The sequence below is a fragment of the Pelobates fuscus genome, chromosome 11 (genome assembly GCF_036172605.1).
Source record: "Pelobates fuscus isolate aPelFus1 chromosome 11, aPelFus1.pri, whole genome shotgun sequence".
Classification (NCBI taxonomy): domain Eukaryota; kingdom Metazoa; phylum Chordata; class Amphibia; order Anura; family Pelobatidae; genus Pelobates; species Pelobates fuscus.
This window is the reverse complement of record NC_086327.1, coordinates 27,767,814-27,790,029: the sequence shown is the minus strand read 5'-3', so window position 1 is coordinate 27,790,029 and position 22,216 is coordinate 27,767,814. Positions and strand designations below refer to the sequence as shown.

At 40.9% G+C, this 22,216-nt stretch overlaps 1 protein-coding gene across 1 annotated transcript in view; it reads left to right on the top strand.

Annotated features, from left to right (window-relative positions):
* Positions 1–201: 201 nt before the first annotated feature.
* Positions 202–22,216, top strand: part of NR1H2 (nuclear receptor subfamily 1 group H member 2) — a 37,535-nt gene continuing 15,520 nt past the window's right edge. Inside the window, exons 1-3 of the mRNA XM_063436702.1 lie at positions 202–300; positions 19,074–19,180; positions 19,741–19,824. Coding sequence (XP_063292772.1) covers positions 19,785–19,824 — 40 coding nt within the window. The 5' untranslated portion in view covers positions 202–300; positions 19,074–19,180; positions 19,741–19,784. The remainder of the gene's footprint in view (positions 301–19,073; positions 19,181–19,740; positions 19,825–22,216) is intronic.

The window sequence follows — 22,216 nt, the reverse complement described above, 5'->3', positions numbered from 1 at the left end:
GCCATGGGAACCCGCCTACCTACCCTGTCCAGATTGTTTATTGGCTGCGGTGGCTGTCAGCTGCGCGTGCTGGATCCGCCCCCCCTAGAACTCCCGCCTCTTTTTTTTACTCCAGCGGGGTCAATGCCCTGGTAATTCCTGATTGGCTGCTAGAGCCTGGGAACTCAAAGACCCGTGCCCGGGGGCGGGGTCAGTGCCGGAAGTGACGCGTGCGTTCCCGGAAGAGAGGGTCGAAGTTGTTGTAGCGAAGAGTTTTGTGGAGGAGGATACGCAGGGAAGGCGCCCGGGGAACCAGCATAGGTAATAACACGGGCTGGGGAGCGGCTGGGGGGCTGGGGGTCGCGCATAAAAACAATGGGTCAGGTGAGGGAGGGCTGTGTATGTCATGGCAGAGGGGAGGCCTCAGTGTGGGCTCCTGTGGGGGAAGGAGAGTCTGGGATGTAGGAGACGGGTGACAGATTAGGACATGGGGGCGACAGAGAGGGGCATGGGGTGACAGAGAGGGGCATGGGGTGACAGAGAGGGGCATGGGGTGACAGAGAGGGGCATGGGGTGACAGAGAGGGGGCATGGAGTGACAGAGTGGGGTATGGAGTGACAGAGTGGGGTATGGAGTGACAGAGTGGGGTATGGAGTGACAGAGTGGGGTATGGAGTGACAGAGTGGGGTATGGAGTGACAGAGTGGGGTATGGAGTGACAGAGTGGGGTATGGAGTGACAGAGTGGGGTATGGAGTGACAGAGTGGGGTATGGAGTGACAGAGTGGGGTATGGAGTGACAGAGTGGGGTATGGAGTGACAGAGTGGGGTATGGAGTGACAGAAATGGGCATGGGGAGCATGGAGTGACAGAGAGGGGCCTGGGGTGACAGAGTGGAACCTGTGGTGACATATTAGGACATACAGTAAACAGAGAGAGGGGCATGGGATTACAGGTACCTGTGGTGACAGATTAGGACATACAGTAAACAGAGAGAGGGACATGGGATTACAGGTACCTGTGGTGACAGATTAGGACATAAGGTAAACAGAGAGAGGGGCAAGGGGTGACAGAGAGGCACCTGCAGTGACCGACTGGGATCTAGGGTGACAGATTGGAGCATGTGGTTAACAGAGGGAGGCATGGGTGACAGACTGGGTCATTAGGAATGGATGTTAGGGCTTCCAGATCCAGCATGTTTCACTGAGCACCTGTGTGTGTAGATAAACAGTATGTATAATCCCAGCCTTGCAAGGCATTCCGCCATGAGAAATAGTGAAGCAAATAAAGTCTGTGTGCACCAGGGCAGTACTCTTTATGTGCTGCCTACTGCCTACTACCTACATCATGAAATGGGGTGTCTAGTAAAATTGTTTGATTATTGGCAAGCTTAGTAGTGAGTGTATCTAGTACAAGGTCAAGGCATAATATATTTCAAAGAGACCAGGTAAGATTATAGGATTCTGGATATAATAAATCTAGGAAGGTTTTAAAGAAATAGATAAGAGAGAGTTTGCAGATATGTAGCTGGGCAATGAGCAGTAGGAATAAAAGGTCAGGAGAGGAGATAACAAGTGAATGTTAAAAATGTCAGAGACAAGAGGAGAGAAAGTTAGGGAGTTGCAGGTGTACAAGGAGAAATCTTCCCAAATTACCGCATACTGCTATGAGGATAGTGACAGCTAGCTTAACCCCTTAAGGACACATGACATGTGTGACATGTCAAGATTCCCTTTTATTCCAGAAGTTTGGTCCTTAAGGGGTTAATAGGAAGCAGGCTAGACCTGAATGTGGACCGTGTTGTTTAGCACGATACAGACAGTGAGAACAATGTAGGCGAAAGTAAAACAGTCAAAAGTGTGAGGATGGGGTGTTCTTGGAAGGAGTATGAGAAAATATATATTGTCTGATGACTGCAGATAGGTGGCAAGGCATTGGCAATCAAAGGCATACGATTATGTTACCAGGCAGCTAATGTGCCAGAAGGGGGGGGGGGGGGGGGGGGGGGAGGGGGAAAGTAACAGGTATAAGTAAAGATACATGGTATTCCTCACAGGAATAAGAAGTTGCAGAGTGGGTAGCCAATTGTGCTAAATGTTTCATAGATTTGCATTAATCAATTTACATACCACATTATTATTTTTTTATATAGATAAATATAACAAACTCTGTGTACTGAAAGGTCAGGGTATGAGGTAGCTAAAGAAAAATATATATTATTATGGCTGGTTTAAAAAAATGGCCATTTAGCATAACTATTGTGTGCGTATCTGAAGTATTTGGCAATTCCTTTAACCTGTTATGTTGCTACTTCCACTGAAAGGTTATTTCAGGCACAGAAGTATTTATTTAACCCCTTAGGGACCAATGGCAGTCTGTGCCATCATATTATTATGTTCTTTAAGATTCCTATTCCAACATGAAATGATCCATGGAATTTGTGACTGAAAGGATTCATGGAGTTGCCAGTACTACAAAAACATAAACTTTGGTGCTGGTGTAATGAATGACAAACGATAACATTCAGTCCTCAGCCGTTTTATAAAACCCCTGAAAATGTTTCCTCCTTGATTTGTTTTAGTATCTTAGCACATTAGAACGGTTTTCTTGTCTTTCCTGGTGCACATGCTAATGTTATGAAGCATTTCCTGGTAATTTCTTATTTGTTCGTTAGACAAGATCATTTAATTGCCCCTTATTTTTACTGTCACTATATGATCCATGACCAATTAAACCCACAGCCCCCAGAACTGAACACTGTAAGAGTTATACATTAATGTCTTGCTCTAAAGTACTAAAAGTGAAGCAGTTTCCATGGAAACCATTGGAGCCTGCTTCACTTTCAGAACATTTTATTTTACATAACCCTAAATGTTTCAAATGAGAATTAACCCTTAACTGATCAAGGTTTAAGTACAAATTTTGGTTTAACTATTGTAGTCTATGTACAGTCAAGCATTCTGTAGTTTGGCTTTAAATAATAGTTATGCCTCAAGTGTGTCTTGGCAAAAAAAACAAAAAACATGTAGTAGATAAAGTCATGTTAAGTCCACATTTGAGTCCAAAATTATAATTTTCTAAAACTTTTTTTGTTTGTTTTGTTATACTTCAGATTTTTAACACCACTGCATTTTTTTAATCATTTGACTTGCTATTCTTGGTAAGTAAGCTTTGTCACAAATGTATGTGTCATCAGGGAAAAGGCATAACTTCCCTTGAATTGTACTTGCATTACCAGTCATTTAAACATTTTATTGAATAGTCACCCAGCCATGACTTTGTACCAACAGGAAATATTTGTGAGAAATGTTTAGCAAGCGTTTCATGACAAGTGGAAGTGGAAGGCTTGTCATGGCTGTGAAGTTATGATGTGTTTGCCCCGACTAAGATAAAGTGAACTTGGTTTGGGGCATGATTATCTGTTACCTGGCCTATGTTCTCTAAGGGATTCAAAAGGGTAAATTTATGAGGCAGAGAGGATATTTTTAATACTGAATTGCTTGGAGAGAGGCTGGTATGATAATGCTGATGGACTCTCAGATTGAAGAACGTGGAATATTATGAGGCTGACCAGTGGCCGTATGGCTTTTAGTTGTCCAAATATAGCTGTTTCAACCAAACCTTAGCTATTTGACTATTTACAAAAGGTAAAATTGGGTATTTCATCCGTATTTACCCTACAGTTCAGCTGGTGTTTAGTTTTGTGGTAAAAACAACAGAGTATCTACAATATATTTTATTCAGCTCTTTAAAAAATCCCTTAATTCATTCATTTTACTTCAGACTAGAAAAGTGCTTCCTTAACCTTAAAGGGATACTTTAGTCACCAAAACAACTTTATAGCCTAATTAAGCAGTTTTGGTGTATAGATCACGCCCCTGCAGTCTCATTGCTTAATTCTCTTCCATTTAGGAGTTAAATGACTTTTGTTTCTGTTTATGCAGCCCCGGCCACACCTCCCCTGGCTGTGTCTGACACAGCCTGCAGGATAAAAATTATGGTTTAATTTTTAATAAGATGTAACTTACTTTAAAAGGTTTTTTGTTTATTATTATTATTATTATTATTATTATTTTTTAATCTCCTGCTCTGTAACTTGAACTTTAATTACATACAGGAGGCTCCTGCAGGGTCTAGCAAGCTATTAACAGAGCAGAAAATAAGAAATTCTTAATTAAACAGACTGTGCAGTGAAGTAAGTGTAGTTGTTGTAGTTTAATGTAGTTGTTCTGGTGAGTATAGGCAGTCCCTGCAGGCTTTTTGCAGTAAACAATGTCTTTTCGAAGAAAAGGCAGTGTTTACATTAGTCTAGTGACCCCTCCAGTGGCCACTCCTCAGTTGGCTACTAGAGGTGCTTTCTGGGGCAGTGCTGTACACTATCCAGCACTGACATTGTCTCCACCCTCTCCATGGAGACACTGAACTTTATTCATAGAGATGCATTGATTTAATGCATCTTCTCATAGAGGGTGGCTTTTGGTTCCGTCCCTGTCATTGTGTGTGTCTGTGTCTGTCAATGTGTGCGCGCGTGTCTGTTTAGGTAACTGGCGTCCATCCGATCGCATGAGAAAGGGGCTTTTCCTTTTTTTTTTTTTTTTTACAATGCTGTACTGGTATTGTCGTATTGTAGATAATCAAGCTTGATGATTTCAGCCACTCCAATACTTTAACATAGGAAAGCATTGGGAGGCTACTGCACATGCTCACAATGTTGCACCAATCATCATTTACTCATAGAGATGCCTTGAATCAATACATGTTTATGGGGTACGTTCAGTTAAGATATGAGGCACCTTCAGTGGCCATCTGAGCGAGTGCCACTAGAGGTATTACTAGGCAGCAATGTAAACACTGCCTTTTATATGAAAAGGCAGCGTTTATATTGAAATACCTGCAGGGACAGGCTATAGACATTAGAACATTAATCTGTAGTGGTGCTGATGACTATAGTGTTCCATTTAGAATTATATTTTTTGTTGTTTAAATATAAAGCTTTGTTAGTTCATATAAAAATCCAAACCCTGGCTCATAGAATCAAAGCAAATTTGTCAACCTTGTTTTACCAATATTACCGATTCATTCTACAGTGTCCCATTAGGTAGATTTCACAATTAATTTATTTACTTTTATACAACTGCTTCAGTGATTTTTCCATTAGGCTGTCATTTCCACTCTGATGATCTGGGATCTGTCATTTGGTATGTGTATTTTTAGGAAGAAGTACCTGTTAGGATGTCACTGCATTGTATTCCTGCATGTAGATTCTTAAGGGGTTACTCCAAGACCATGGCTACGTCATAACTTTACCGCAAGTAGCATCATTAGCCTGCTCATAACAAGAGCTCTGGGCTGGCTAATGTCAATTCTGTGCAAAGAGTTAAATTGATGGCAGAAAGAGGTCAGCTTATGCTCTCGGCCAATGAATGGCAAGTGGGATCAACTGCAGAAGCTGGATGCCTGTCATTGGACATAGAGTACCATCTACGCTAAACTAGGACCCAGGTAAGAAATGGGGCAAGGGTACACCTGGCATCATAACCACTACAGTGGTTGGAGTAATCCTTTAAGCCATTCTGCTCACTAATCCTAGCCGTCACATACAGTTCACTATTTATGAAAATCTCATAATCCTTTGGGATTTAATTTAGGGAAATTTATTTTATTTACAGGGTTCTTAACTAAAATGAGAATTGCAGGGAATTCAAGGTTTAATGTCAAATAGCTGAACTGGAAACATTCTCCTAGTCCGCCATGCTTTCAATTCGGCTACTTGTCCATTAATTTGGAATAAGCTTGAAATTCATTTTGAATTCCCTGCAATTCTCACTCTTAGTGGCTATCCCTGTTAGTGCTAGATTCTACATTTTGTGTGAGAGTGTTCTGCCTGTGTTATTGATTCAGTGTATTGAAGGACCTACTTGGAACACAAGGGTCAACCAACAAGCATAATCAGCAAAGACCTGTTCCCTTATTCTTATTGCAAAGCATTACACAAGGCATTCTAAGAAAGTGGGGAAGCACACTCCGTAGCATTCTGTCAACAAGAAAAAATGTTTAAATGCATATTAAACACCACTAAACAATAGACCCAGTTTGTAAATATATGTTGATGTAAGCAGCATTGGACATCAGAAAACAAAATGTCTCAGTCACATTAGTTCCCCCTCTGTCAGCATCTCATATTTTAAACTCTAAAACGTCAGCCCTCGTGTTTCATTTCCCCTGTTTTTAATTCCCTAATTGTTGTTTGGACGTGTTTTACAGTATGAACTGTAACTTCTTTTCCGGCAAGCTGCAGGTGCTCATTGGGAAGAGGTGCACACACTCGACATTTTGTTGTGCAATAAGGAAATAATAAAGTTTGAATATGTGCAAAGTTGCTAAAAGACTGATTTGCTAACTGATCAGTGAGTTGATTCAGAATTGCAGGATAGACCCCACCCCCTGCCTCCCCCCCCCCCCAAAAATGAATTAACTTCTGTCAGCATACCACAAGTGGCTCTGTCACCTCAAATGTTCCTTTCTCCTATTGTTTCCTCTTCTCTTGTTATTTTTTCTTTTCTCTCTTTATTTCTGATCTAGTAGTCACTATTTTGTCTTATATATTTTTTTCTACATTTGGTAATCTTGACAAAAGGTGGAGCTTAAGGAAAGTTTCCTCCTTTGTTAGCTGGATAAAGGAGGTGGAGCTTCCCTTAAGCTCCACCCTTTTGTCACGTTTGTCAGGCATAGGAGAAATGCATATAACAAAGTTATATGCAGCACTGATCCAGGAAGCACCACTAGATGTGTTCCTAGGTAGTAATGTAAATATTCTATGAAAAGGCAGTGTTTACATTAAAAAGCTTTCCTAGACATGCTGTAGACTCCAGAGGAACTGCATTAAGCTGTAGTTGTTTTGGTGACTATAGTGTCCCTTTAACAGTTACCTGGATGTTGCTGAACTTCAGCTGGCAATTTTCGTCTGCAGCCATTAGTCTTCCAAATTATGTCAGAGGGTAACTGGAATTATAGTTGTCCAATAGATAGCAGATTATGCTTGGCTGTTCCTGCTTTAGACTTTCAGTGGTTTAACCCTCTAGCGGTCAGAAATTTGCATTGTGTCACATGTCCACCAGGCATATGGACTGTGCAGATTTAATGGTTAAATTGATCACAATAGTTGATTAAACTTTTTGTTGCACTCCTGTACACTACTGCTGCACTTCAGCAGCAAGATCTTGCCAGTCTAGGTTATTGCCATACTGCTGCTGATTGCCCCTGTATAAGTATTTTCGGTTTGGGATGGATTTTTGCTTCTGATTGTCTGTTCAATAGTTTACCATCATTCACTTCAATGATGGGGATCTATACAGAATAGAACCTTTTTTTTTTTTTTTTTTTTTTTTTTTTTGGAGGGTCATAAAGGGTTGATGGCCTGATTATCATTACACAATTTATCTGGTTTAGACATTTATTAGTAGAGAACAACTTTCACATTCCAGACTAATGCTATCTATCAGAAATTAGTTTGTCATGGGTCCTCCAAGTCAAATGCCTTTTTAACCCACAGCTGAACCAATTGATCCTTACAGGATTTACCTGACTCGTTCAGGTGTAAAAACCATTGGATTTGGGCAAACCACACCAAAATAATTTTTGCATAAGTGTATAATCTGGTACTTTTTTGTATTCCCTTCAGAAAATTACAGTTAGCTCTTCTCGATCCACCATGTTTTTCTGAACTCCTGTCACGTCTTTGCTGATGGGCAGTACATGAAAAGGGTTGCCTTGTGGTATTGAGCTCTTATCCAACAAGATGGAATTCGGTCTTCAAAGAATCCAATAGAGTCTATATATGCTGCCATAAGCATGTTGAAACGTTATTGGGAAAACAGTTCATTTGTCAATTGTAGCGCTTACAGTAATATTTTTACATGTAACGACACCGGGGGGTTAAACTGGTATGTCACATTCATTGTTACTTGCAGATAGAGAATTAGAACTTCACTACATGATTGTATCATCAACCTTCATGAGCTTAATTTGTATACAGTTATTGTGTGGTGTTTTTTTGTTTTTGTTTTTTTTTGTGTTTTTTTTTTTTGGCAGTGAGGGTATTTTCTCAATTTGGCTTTACAAAGAACATTTTCAGTATGAACTGTAACTTCTTTTCCAGCAAGCTGCAGGTGCTCATTGGGAAGAGGTATTGTTGTATGCATTATGGGTACTCCCTTTTAAAATTAGAAAAATAAAGCTAAGAAAATATCAAGAATAAAACTTAACCTGCAATTCAGCGCTGATAGTCTTTTTGCATGTGATGTCAAAATTTAGATTTATTGTACTTATCTGTGCAGCCCCGTATACAGTAGGAGAGACATTCCCACAGGGAGCCCTATACCCACTGGGTGAAGCAAAGTTTCCCAGGGAGCTGACAGCGGGCCGGATCCCCACTGGGTGAAGCAAAGTTTCCCAGGGAGCTGACAGCGGGCCGTATCCCCACTGGGTGAAGCAAAGTTTCCCAGGGAGCTGACAGCGGGCCCTATACCCACTGGGTGAAGCAAAGTTTCCCAGGGAGCTGACAGCGGGCCGTATCCCCACTGGGTGAAGCAAAGTTTCCCAGGGAGCTGACAGCGGGCTCTTTACCCACTGGGTGAAGCAAAGTTTCCCAGGGAGCTGACAGCGGGCCCTTTACCCACTGGGTGAAGCAAAGTTTCCCAGGGAGCTGAAAGCTGCCCTTTACCCACTGGGTGAAGCATAGTTTTGCATGGAGCTGACAGCGGGCCCGTTACCCACTGGGTGAAGCAAAGTTTCCCAGGGAGATGACAGCGGGCCCTTTACCCACTGGGTGAAGCAAAGTTTCCCAGGGAGCTGACAGCGGGCCCTTTACCCACTGGGTGAAGCAAAGTTTCCCAGGGAGCTGACAGCGGCCCTTTACCCACTGGGTGAAGCAAAGTTTCCCAGGGAGCTGAAAGTTGCCCTTTACCCACTGGGTGAAGCAAAGTTTCCCAGGGAGCTGACAGCGGGCACTATACCCACTGGGTGAAGCAAAGTTTCCCAGGGAGCTGACAGCGGGCCCTATACCCACTGGGTGAAGCAAAGTTTCCCAGGGAGCTGAAAGCTGCCCTTTACCCACTGGGTGAAGCATAGTTTTGCATGGAGCTGACAGCGGGCCCTTTACCCACTGGGTGAAGCAAAGTTTCCCAGGGAGATGACAGCGGGCCCTTTACCCACTGGGTAAAGCAACGTTTCCCAGGGAGCTGACAGACACGATTTGTTGCTTGTAACTATGTAGACGGTTTCTTATTTAGTTCTATGTGGTAATTTATAATTCAGCTACTAGAAAAATGTATATTTCCTAATTGAATCCAGTCCTGCGGTCTGTGGGATAATTGTTACTAACTTGCCAGAGTAAAGTATCCCTGCTAATGGAATTCAACATTTCTTTGTTGGTAGAGCTTGGGTATATTATGGTATTTTGCAAGCAACCCACTTTTAAATAATTCTTTCACATTAAACCGAGATTTTGATTGTGACCAGGATGTGCTTACATTGGTTCACATTTAAGATATTCTCATTAACATAATTTTATCTCTTGTGATTAGAACACACACACACCAGCATGCACCTGGCACCCTCTTCCTGCAGTCAGACCCGCTTTTGCACTAGAAGGAATCTATCATTCTGTAACCCACTGTCTAGCAGAGCTTTATGGAATAAGTAGTTTATCACCAAGAGAAATCCAACTCATTGCTTAGGAAGGGAGCCAGCAGCTATACTGCAGGTGCTATCTGTCTACATATAGCCCAGGACACTGTTTAGTGAAACCGAGTAAGCTCTTGGTGGAGCTGCATGGTCTGTGTTTCGGCAACATCTCGTATAAAGAGAGAGTTCAGAGAAGACTAAAAGGGATGCTGTAGTGCCAGGAATACAAAGTTGTACTGTGTGATTCTCTTTATGTATTTAAATGTTTCTATCATATCCCCCCTGTCTTTCCTCTAAGCTATACATGTTGAGATCCTTTAACCTTTCCTTGTAAGTTTTATCTGGTAATCCATGAACCAGTTTAGTAGCCCTTCTCTAAACTCTCTCCAAAGTATCAATATCCTTCTGGAGATACGGTCTCCAGTACTGCGTTCAATTCTACAAATGAGGTCTCACCAGTGTTCTTTACAATGGCAAGGGACACAGCACCCAGACCACTACAACTAGCTGAAGTGGTCTGGGTGCCTACAGTGTCTCTTTAAATAAAGGCTGATTTGCTGGAGGTGGAGCAAATGTCAGATATTAGAAGCAGACTAAGATTCAAGCTGCGTAGACTGGGTCGTTGCAACGCAACGACATCAGGAGGCTGAGATAGTTAATATAATATTAATATAATCTTTTAGTTTGCTTCCTAATTGTCTGAACACTGCTTGGACTAAGATAAAATTACAGGCCCTCGGGGAGATGCACCCACCAGAGACTATTGCATTCTTATATGTGCATGCCAGACATACCTCTTACAAATCCTATATCTTGAATACCGGTGTCTTTCTTTGTGTGTCTGTTCGACTCCATTATGCTTTTTGAGAAATAGAAAGCTTGCCTTATAAACCTTTATGAATCTCTATTTGGCTTTCTGTATGCCTCTCTTGCAGTCACAGGCTCTTTGTGGCTCTCATTCTGTGTAGACAAATGGTGTCTTTCAGTGTACTTTCCCTATAGAGCAGAATTGAAAGCCCAATGTGTTTACAGAGTGAGTAGAACAGTATTTTGTCTGAAATTCGCAAGGCATTTTCTCACAGCTGAACAAAAATCTTCTGTGATGTCATCGACGAGCAGTTACACAGACATGATTCATTCCCTTACTACGGATCTTGTATTCTGAAGGAGCACAAGGTGAAAAATAAACATATCTTTTATCTTTGTATTGCTGTATGCGTTATGGGTACTCCCTTTTTAAAATTAGAAAAATAAAGCTAAGAAAACACCAAGAATAAAACTTAACCTGCAATTCAGCGCTGATACTGTCTTTTTGCTGCAGCCCACGTTGTTTCCTCTGAGATCATCATGGTGGATGGATAGACAAGCATTGGAAAGCAACGGCATGTGTGCGATACTCGCTGCGCTCTGCCTATCCAATGCTTCTCATGCTGTGTGTGATGAATGAGAAAATTAATGAAGTGGTTTGGATACATTGGTTGTGTCATTTTACAAACTGCAATATTTGCATTTCATGGTTAAATCCACGTGTGGTGGCTCCCTTCCTTACAGCCACTAGAGGTGCTTCCTCCTCTAGACCGAATATAACTCCATGTGATTGGAGGAGTGCATTTGTCTGTGCATGTGCATCTCCAATCCATTGCTTTTCCATGAGAAGCAATGGATTGGAGATCACAGTTGATTTCAGCTTGGATGCTGACATCACCAGAGGCGGAGCAGGAGGCTTCAGCAGGGGAGTCCCTGGGCTGGAAAGATTTTAAAATCGAAAGGGAGTGGACAGAAGGAAACCTATCCCCAAATAGCAATTGACACTGACCAAGGAAACAATTTTGTAGCTATTGTTTTTCTTTAACGCTTACACCAAATAAATCACTTCAAACTTTTCTCACTGTTAGGAGGTATCAAATCTTCTCCTCTGATACACATATTTACAATTTAGTTGTTCTCCCTCTCTGCTACTTACCACTAATTCTCCACAATCTATAGTACATTTTTGGGCGATGCACTGCTTACATTTTATAGGCTATGATGGTATCAGACATATTTGCAATTATGGTTTACTTTACAAATCCTTGAAAAGGGGATTGCTGCAGCACAAATTGACTTAGGGGGTCATTCTAGCTCATGTGCAGGTTATGTAACTGTACCAGTCGTCTATTGAATGAGGGAATCAACTGCCCCATGCCTGATATGGACTTTGATCACTGTCTGTCAGACACAAATTGTGTATCGTTGTGCAATGGACTGCACCCGGAAATAGGTCATGAGGGTAAACTGCAGTGGTTAATTGGAGGAAGTCTGCATAGGTTACCATAGGTCAAAAACTTGAGTAGAATGTATGTATGTTTTATGAAGTGGTTTGGCTGTGATTTATTAGATATATTTATTTGTATTGTCGCATCCTATACTGTTTGGGCACTAAAGGGACTTAGACAGCAAAACACTGCACAGGGTGTGTAAACTAGAGAAAATGGTGTTGAACTGTAATAGGAAAGCATTAGTTCAGTGTTTGTTTGTTTTTTTTGAAGGGCTGCATATAACATCATTTTACTGTTGGAACCTTCTGTTCTTTTGAAGCAAAATTGTTGCCATTCTCAGAATCCATCTCTCCTCTACTGAATCTGTCCTGTTCACCCACAAGGATAATGTTCATTTTATTATACTTGCAAGCCCCCCCCCCCCCCCCCCCCCCCCCCCACCACAAAACCCTTAAATGATGCGGTCTTATTGACATTTTGAAGCTGGAGTATTACATTTTAAGATTTTTTTTTTTTTCTGACCCTTACACTCGTTATTTGACTTTATATTCATCCCTTTATCTTTTCTTCTCTGTACTGGATCTCAGTACTTGGATTTCCCTCCTTCTGCTTAATGGATTGTGGGTAAATTACCTTGGCAACTGACATGCAACTTTGCCTAATCTCTTCCAGTTGTCAAATATTGCTGAATATTACACTCCCCATTAAAAAAGCAATGCATACGTTTACTTATGTGTAACTAAAAAAAAAAACAGTTGGATCTCAAAAAAGTAAAAACAAAAAATGATTATTTTAAAAACGAAAACGTGCAAAGTGACTGTGCTGCTTTAAGGCAGCCCAAAGTAGGACCTTAGCTACAGCTATCTCAGCTACACACTCTAAGGGGGCCGGATTTCTCACTGTTTTATGTTGTGTCTGTTTATTTAGGTAGGTCGAGATGACCGTTCACAAATCTGCAGGAATTTTGTTTTCATACAAAGAAGTTGTTCAACAAATCATTTGAGCCATATCTTTTGTCAGAAGAGAAAACTGTCATGAACTTGTATTGTGGGAGAGGGATCTGTACCAGGTTGTTGCTGGTAATTTGTGGAACTTTACTCCAATTAGAAATGATCAATAAGTCCAGACAATTTAGTTTGCCAGCACTGTGTTTAACCCTATAACTTTCTATGACACCCTAAAACCTGTACATGGGGGGGGTACTGTTTTACTCGGGTGACTTCGCTGAACACACAAATTTGGCTTTCAAAACAGTAAAACATATCACAGCAATGATATGGTCAGTGAAAGTGAAGTTTTTTGCATTTTTCACACACAAACTGCACTTTCACTGATATTATTGCTGTGATAGGTTTTACTGTTCTGAAACACTATTATTTGTGTTCAGTGAAGTCTCCTGAGTATAACAGTACCCCACATGTAGAGGTTTTATAGTGCTTTTGAAAGTTACAGGGTCAATTATAAGGTTCATTTTTTTTCATTGAAATTTGTCAGATTGGTAATGTTGCCTTTGAGAGCGTATGGTAGCCCAGGAATAAGAATTACCACCATGATGGCATACCATTTGCAAAGGAAGACAACCCAAGGTATTGAAAATGGGGTATGTTCAGCCTTTTTTAGTAGCCACTCAGTCACAAACACTGGTCAAAGTTAGCGTTTTTTGCATTTTTAACACACAAACAAATACAAATGCTAACTTTGGCCAGTGTTTGTGACTAAGTGGCTACTAAAAAAGACTGGCCATACCGCATATTAAATACCATGGGTTGTCTACTTTAAAAAAATATGTACATGTGGGGTGTGATTTGGGGATTTATGACATAATTGTTACAATGTCACTATTGATAAATGTAAAAAATATATATATTGAAAGAGCAATTTCCTACATGTACTTATAGCCCCATAACTTGCAAAAAAGCATGTAAACACTGGGTGTTTTTAAACTCAGGACAAAATTTTGAATCTATTTAGAAGTTTTTTTTCATTCGCTTTTGTAGATAATTTTAAAGATTTTTCAAGTAAAAGTCCAAAAACATCTTTTTGTTTTTTTTTCTTTCAATTTTTCACTTTTTTTTTTTTTTAAAGTAAAATATATGACCTGATACAATTAATGGTATGTAAGGAAAGCCCTTCTTGTCCTGAAAAAAACAATATATAATTTGTGTGGTAACCGTAAATGAGAGAGCAGAAAATTACAGCTAAACACAAACACCACAAAAGTGTTAAAACCACTCTGGTCCTTAACGTACAACATCGCAAAAACAGGCCGGTCCGTAAGGGGTTAAAACTACTTTGCAGGGCTAAAGGGGAGATGAAGTGGTCTGTTTGCGTATAGTGTCCCTTTAAATGAGGGCACATAAAATATAGAAAAAAACGTAATAGCATTACATTTTCACCACTATATCTTTATGCATACAAGCAGGGCTGCCATCAGGGCATGACATGTCATGGGCCCGGCGGTCCTGGGGGGCCCGGAATGCTCAGGGAGTCCCGGGCCCCACATTCCATGTGTGCACATATAGATAGCGATTATCGCTACCTATATGTTCACCTCGGGCCCCGGCTACCTGTAGAATGCAGACGGGGACCAGCCAGCACATCTTAACTCTCCAGCTGCTCCTGCCTGTAAGTCTTGCGAGCCCCGCGGCCGGCAAAGCGTTGTCACGGGTTACCATGGCAACGCTCTGCGCAGCAAGCAGGCACAGCTCGTGAAATTTACAGGCAGGAGCTGCTGGAGAGTTAAGATGTGCTGGCTGGTCCCAGTCTGCATTCTACAGCGACTGGCTCCCTCCACTACACCACCGAACCACCAGGGATGCAATCTCCCCCCTCCCTGGCCAGGTAAGAAGCAGGGAGGGGAGAATAAAATGTAAATGCCACCAAAAAGGCTCTCCTCCCACCCCCCAAATCCCCAATGCAGCCCCCTATTTTACACACACTAAAACCACAACACATACACACACCAAAACCACAACACTAACACACACACCAAAACCACAACACGCATACACACACCAAAACCACTGCATACACGCACCAAAACCACAACACTAACACACACTGCATTCACCATACACACACTAAAACCGCAACACACACGCACTGCATTCACCATACACACGCTAAAACCACAACACAAACACACACTGCATACACCATACACACACTAAAACCACAACACAAACACAAACTGCATTCACCATACACACACTAAAACCACAACACACACAGTGCATTCACCATACACACACTAAAACCACAACACACAGTGCATTCACCATACAAACACTAAAACCACAACACAAACATGCACTGCATTCACCATACACACACTAAAACCACAACACAAACACGCACTGCATTCACCATACACACAGTAAAACCGCAACAAACTCGCACTGCATTCACCATACACACACTAAAGCCACAACACAAACTGCATTCACAACACAAACACACACAGCGTTCACCATACACACTCTAAAACCACAACACAAACACTCTGCATTCACTACACAAACACACACTTTATCTAAAACACACAAAACTACATTCATTATACAAATGTGCAATCTGTATTCATTTTACACACCACACAGGCCATCCTTGTGGGTGGACTCAGAATGGGCCCTCGGGGGCGGGCCCAGGGGGCCCACACTTTTAACTGTGTCAGGGGCCCCAAAATTTCTGATGGCAGACCTGCATAGATGCAGGTGTGCACTCTCATATACGGTACTAGAGCAAGATGAGTGCCCATTCACATGTTCAGTCTTGTATAAATGCCAAATGGCCAGTATGGATATGCATTGGAGAATATTTATCAAAGTGACAGTTAAATTGTGTCATTAGTTTGATTGTATTTATTACAGAGTTCTAAAAATAGTTTTCTTCACATTACATCTATCATAATTGAAATAGAATTGTTAGACATTGCATTGCTATAAAAAATGGCATTTATCAAAAAGAAAAAGGGATATGGAGCAAAATAAGCAACAGATGGGAGTAGGGGAGGAGATGATGACGGCAGCTTTAATTAATTGTGCCACAAAGAAAACTACAATTGGATGAAAAAAAATTTCTCAACACTTAAATGTAACGGTCCCCCAATGTTATCAATGTGAATATCCCAAGAAATTATAGGACATCCTTCTCAAATTTCAGAAATTGTTTGTACATTTTTTAAAAATATTTTTTTTTTATAATTCTATTTCTCTCCACATCTCTTCTCCTTTGTGTTACTTTTGTCCCATTCCATAAGACAGCTGGAACACGTGGAAGTTTGTGTTGCCCTGTGTGTGTTTGTGCATTGATGACCAGATACGTTCAGTTCATAGATGGATAGATAATGCATAACAAGAGCAAAGGTCGAGTGGTTTATGAATGTCTAAGCCCGAGTTGGTATTATCTTCTCCTAGTACACGATTCACTGTTTATTATTATTATTATTATTATTATTATTATTATTATTATTATTATTATTTTAGTTTATCTATTTGCAGTTTTGTTTTTGTTCCCTCTACATTTTATTTTACAAATAAAGGAACCCTTCAAGCATGCTGTCGTGGTTTTGGTGCCAGGTGTGCCCTGTGTCCCTTCTCCCAACCCTCTATTTAAATAGTAAATGCGTTTGCTAGCAGTTTGACTTCTTATGTACGGTGAGTTGGTCACTGCCTTTATTGAAAGCCAGAAGCTTCTGATAGCTCTCCTGAAGTAAACCTTGCTTTGCAAAGCCAGTTCATTGCCTGTGAGCTTAAACAACATGATCTGCCACTGACCGCCAAAAGCTTTTTTAGCTATCAAGGGTTGTGACTGCCCCCAGATCTGTTTGTGTAGTAAGGTAGTACAGATTGTGATTTTTAACCCTTGTTGAGAAGTAGAGAATTCCCTCTCTTAAAGAAGGTTCTCTGTTAGCAGTTACATCGATGTTCTTCTACTTTAAAGAAATGCCAAAACATTGACTCCAGATGTTCAATTCTACAAATAATTAGCCAAGTAGAGATTGTAGCCGTTGCTCAGAAATGCTTTAGACTTGAGAAAGGGAGGTTCTCCCGCAGCTTGTGATTAAAAAAATTCTGTTTGTCCAATAAAAAAAAAAAAAAAGGTATTACAAGATGCGAATTTCATCTGTTAAGCGTTAGCCATAAAATTGGAGGAGTTGTAGCATTTTAAAGGTTGACAAGGGAGGAGATGGGCAGTTCATAAAATAATTATTGAAATTCAGTTAAAAAAAAACCAAAGATTCTCTGGTACCATAAAGATTGCTTGCTATATTTCAATTGCAGATTGTTAGAAAATGGAGCTCCAGGTTACTGGAACCTCTCACATTCAAGTAAACATTGTTTTATTTATTTAAAAATATTTCTCCCAAGGACGCACTGAGCCAGAACACACTGTCCCAAGGATTTTGTTTTACGGGAAGTTTGTGTTCTTTCTAGATAACAGTACATTTACTAATTTGGACATTTTTACAAAGCTCTGATATGCCTAAATTTATTTTCTTCATTTTGACTACTAAGCAAAAACGTTTAGTATACTTGTATAAATCGCCTTTTATATAGCGCCAACATATTCCGCAGCGCTTTACAATATTATGAGAGGGGGGAATTTAACTATAAATAGGACAATTACAAAAAAACTTACAGGAACGATGGGTTGAAGAGGACCCTGCTCACACGAGCTTACAGTCTATAGGAGGTGGGGTATAAAACACATTCGTACAGGAAATAGCACTCAAATAAGGTGGGAGTGAAGCAGAGCTGGAGGAGAGACTAAAGTGCTGCTCTTTAGGAGAGAGCAAGAGACAGATATTTAAGGTAGAGGTTACTCTGGGAGGCCATAAGCTTTCCTAAAGAGATGGGTTTTAAGGCAATTCTTAATAGATGCAAGACTAGGGGAGTCTGATGGTGGTAGGCAGGCTATTTCATAGGAAGGGAGCCGCCCGCGAGAAGTCCTGCAAGCGCGAGTTGGCCGTATGGGTGTGAGCAGTGGACAGGAGAAGGTCACAGGCAGAGTGGAGAGACCGAGAAGGGGCATACCTATGGATTTGTAAAGAAATATGAGGGGCTAAAATTGTTCAGTGCTTTAAAGGTCTGGGTTAGCACTTTAAACTGACTCCTATAGGATACAGGAAGCCAATGTAAGGACTGACAGAGGGGTGAGATGTGAGAAGACCGACTAGAGCGGAAAATCTGTCTGGCGGGGGCATTCATTACAGACTGTAGCGGGCAATATGGCCTTTGGGAAGATCAATTCGGAGAGGGTTACAATAATCCATGCGGGAAATTACTAGAGCATGGACAAGCTTCTTGGTAGCATCTTGGGTAAGAAAGGGGCGGATGCGGAAGGGAGAGCGAAAGAGCAGGATCAGTTTTGGAAGAAGGAAAGAATAGGAGCTCAGTTTTAGAGAGATTGCGTTTCAGAAAGCATGAGCACATCCAGTCAGACATGGAAGAAAGGCAAGCAGTGACACGTTGCAGGATGGCAGGGGAGAGGTCTGGGGAGGAGAGAGATATCTGGGTGTCATCAGTGTACAGGTGGTACATCCAAAAAGAGGTAATAAGTTTGCCAAGAGAGGCAGTATAAAGAGAAAATAGTAGGGGACCAAGGACACAGCCTTGGGGCACCCCAACCAAGACAGGACGAGGGGAGGAGGTATCATTAGAAAAGGAGACACTAAATGAGCATTAGGAGAGATAAGAGGAAAACCACAAAATAAGTCACAGAGACTGAGTGATTGAAGAGTTCAAAGAAAGAGAGCATAATCAACAGTGTCAAGGCAGCAGAGAGGTCAAGGAGAATTAGTATGGAGTAGTGGCCTTTGGATTTAGCTGCGATTAGGGCGTTAGTAACTTTGATAAGCGCAGTCTCAGTAGAGTGGAGAGGGCAGAAGCCAGAGTGAAGAGGGTCAAGGAGAGAGTTGGAATTGAGGAAGTGAGACATACGGGTAAAGACAAGTCTTTCCACAAGCTTTGAGGAAAAAGGGAGCAGGGATATGGGACGATAGTTAGAGGGTGAGGACGGGTCAAGAGATGTTTTGTTTTTTTCAGGATATGTACTACAGTGGCATGTTTATCTGAGTGTTATACCTATATGTATTTTCAAGCATATTAATGTTTTATTTTGTGTTTTTTGTGTTTTTTGTTTTGTTTTTCCAGTCTGTTGTGTATCTGCATTGGTAGATGCTTGCAGTAAGATGACTTATTTGATTGCTATGAATATCTAAGCCCCAGCCTCTTGGCCAGTCTCCTTGCTAAACATTCCGGTATGTATGTTATCTTGGTGGTATCTTTTAGAATGTCATGCAGGAATTGTACTTTTATTTGAAACTCTGTAGCGTGGAAACAAGCAGAATAATTCTGCTTCTAGAACATTGCCCCAGAATTACTCTTTATCCTCAACCCCAAATGTGATTGTTTGTTTGTTTTTTACTTTATTGTCCGTTTAGGCTATTAATTCCATCGCTATTGATAGCTACAATTTCCAATCTTACCATAAGCAATATGTACATTATTTTCATCAAATGGCTGTACATGTATAGAATTTATGTATTTAAAGGTTATTCTTAAACCTGTCAAAGAACACCAACCCCAGTATTTTTGGTTATTTTCGGTCCTGTTGGAATATAGTACAGGCTCATTGGTGAGTGGCGGTTTTAGAACTAATCAGAGTAGATTATTCAGAATACCTGATTCTCTCAGCTGTTACAGCTGGTGTTCGTATTTATGGTTTTATGTCTGCATTTACAGGCTTGGCAACCTGTTAAGTTGTAAATGACATAAACTTCCAATCAATTTTTTTGATAGGGTTTTTCTTTTCTTACAGTGCAATGTTTGGCCTTGAAGATGACTGACGGCGCCTGACCGAATATGTCAGCCACGACTGTCGATGGCTCTGATGTTTCGCTTGGTAAGTACTTGAAAATTCAACCACAAATCCTAATTATTTATTTATTGCTGTTGCAGTGTGAAAATATAAAGCATTCGCTATAGTGCTATAACTTGACTGTGATTTGTTGGTTTTAAATCTTCCTGTCCTACAGTTTGAAGAAACTGTGATTACACTGTGTTGCAATATCTTGAAGATTCTTATTCATTTTGTTGTGCCTTTATTTGAAAATCCTTGACCCTTTTTTATCAATGTGCACCTGTACTGCAGTCATAAAATGTTTTTCAAATGCTCACATTGATGGTGTTGGAATTTCATTGGAGTTTTACTGAAACTCCAATGCAATCAGAAGATATCATAAGACTAAATAGGGACTTATTTGTCTTATGCATTTTTCCTCCAATTGGCAAAACTTGACCAGAGCCGGCACTACCGCTTTCAAGTTTTGTTGCTAGTGATGGCGGTGTGGAAGGGCATTTTGTCTTTGGAGTCTCTCCACAGTCCTCTGTGTTGTGCTCTCACGCATGTGCGAGAGTACAGCACTGACGTGGGCTTCTGGCAGAAAATTAAGCCAGGAGATGAAAAGGATTCACTGGATGGACATGGTGGCGGCCGCAAGTGACCGGTTTAGATAAGTAAAGCCTTTCTTCCCTGGTCACTTCGGGCCAATGAACAGCAAATGATGTCTCCTTTGAGGGTATTTGCAAAATATGCAAGCACCCAGGAAGGTGACTGAGCTGCATGAACTAAATCTGGTATATTGTATTTTTAAAATTGTATTTATTATTACTATTATAAATAAGATATACATAGTTATGTGCTCCCTTAAAGGACCACTCTAGGCACCCAGACCACTTCAGCTTAATGAAGTGGTCTGGGTGCCAGGTCCAGCTAGCTTTTACCCTTTTTTTTAATAAACATAGCAGTTTCAGAGAAACTGCTATGTTTATTCTGAGGGTTAAGCCAGCCTCCAGAGCCTCTAGTGGCTGTCTCACTGAGAGCATGCAAGCGTCAATAGGAAAGCATTATGAATGCTTTCCTATGCGAGCGGCTGAATGCGAGCGCGGCTCCTGCCGCGCATGCGCATTCAGCCGATGACGTCGCGAGGAAGAAGAGGAGGAGGAGTAGAGCTCCCCGCCCGGCGCTGGAGAAAGAGGTAACTTTAACCCCTTCCTTCCCCTAGAGCCCGGCGGGAGTGGGTCCCTGAGGGTGGGGGCACCCTCAGGGCACTCTAGTGCCAGGAAAACGAGTATGCTTTCCTGGCACTAGAGTGGTCCTTTAACTTAAACAAATATATATTTGTGAGGTATGAAAAATAAAATTAAATGAGGAAATCCACACCCTTCCTTCCATCCCTATTCCACAACAGGGTGCCCTCTTAACTCTGTCAATCATTGTTAGAAGATCTCTTTTGCACCTGGCAGTCAACATAGAGAAAGCATACAGACTATGGGAGAAATGAAGTCATGTTTTTATTTATCCTTCTCATCTGCATTGTGTTCCCTGCCTTTGCCTTCTTAGGATTGGATTATGATATAATTTGCTAAACCTTTTAATATCAATTTAAAATAACATGTAGCCTCTCACAAGAAAAAAAAAAAGGTTAACATAAGTTATAGGCAATTTCCAATGTTTCACTGAATAGTTTACAGGTGTCTGTACTGCTGATGATCAAAATGCAGCTCTCCAAAACAAAAGAATTAAGGAAGAGTAAACTGGAGGAGGGGATTGAGGACCTGGCAGCTTGCACATGGGAGACATAGTAAACTTGGACATTGGAGACACAGGGGAGCCCCATTTATTAAATCCAGGGGTCAAATGGCTTTTTACCCACAAGTTTGAGAAGTACTGTCTTAGAGCTTTTTTTATATTTTGCTAAATTTGAGTAGTGCTCAACTCTTTGCCATTTAGGAGTTAAATTGCTTTGTATATGACCACTTAGCCACACCTCCCCTGCATGTGACTTACACAGCCTCCCTGAGGGAGATCTAATTTCTAATCTTCCATTATTAAACATTGTGTTTCATTTAGAATTTATCTTCTACTCTGATAATTCGCTGCTAGAGCTTACAGGAGCCTCGTGTGCAATTTAAAGTTAAATTAACAGAGTAGGACATCACATTTTCTAAAGTAATCACACTATGCTATAAGATCTGATTGAATGTGAAACCATTATTTTTATTTTTTTCATGTTGGCTATGTGTGTCACAGCAAGGAAAAAGTGTGACTAGACCATTAAAAACAAAAGTGATTTAACTTCTAAATAGCAGAGAATTGTGTAGTGAGACTTCAGGGGCATAATCTGTACATTAAAACTGCTTCACTAAGCGAACGTTGTTTTGGTGCTTAAACATCTCTCTTTAAAGTGGAACTGTCATGTGTGTGCATGTTGTGTATATTTAAAAAAATTAAA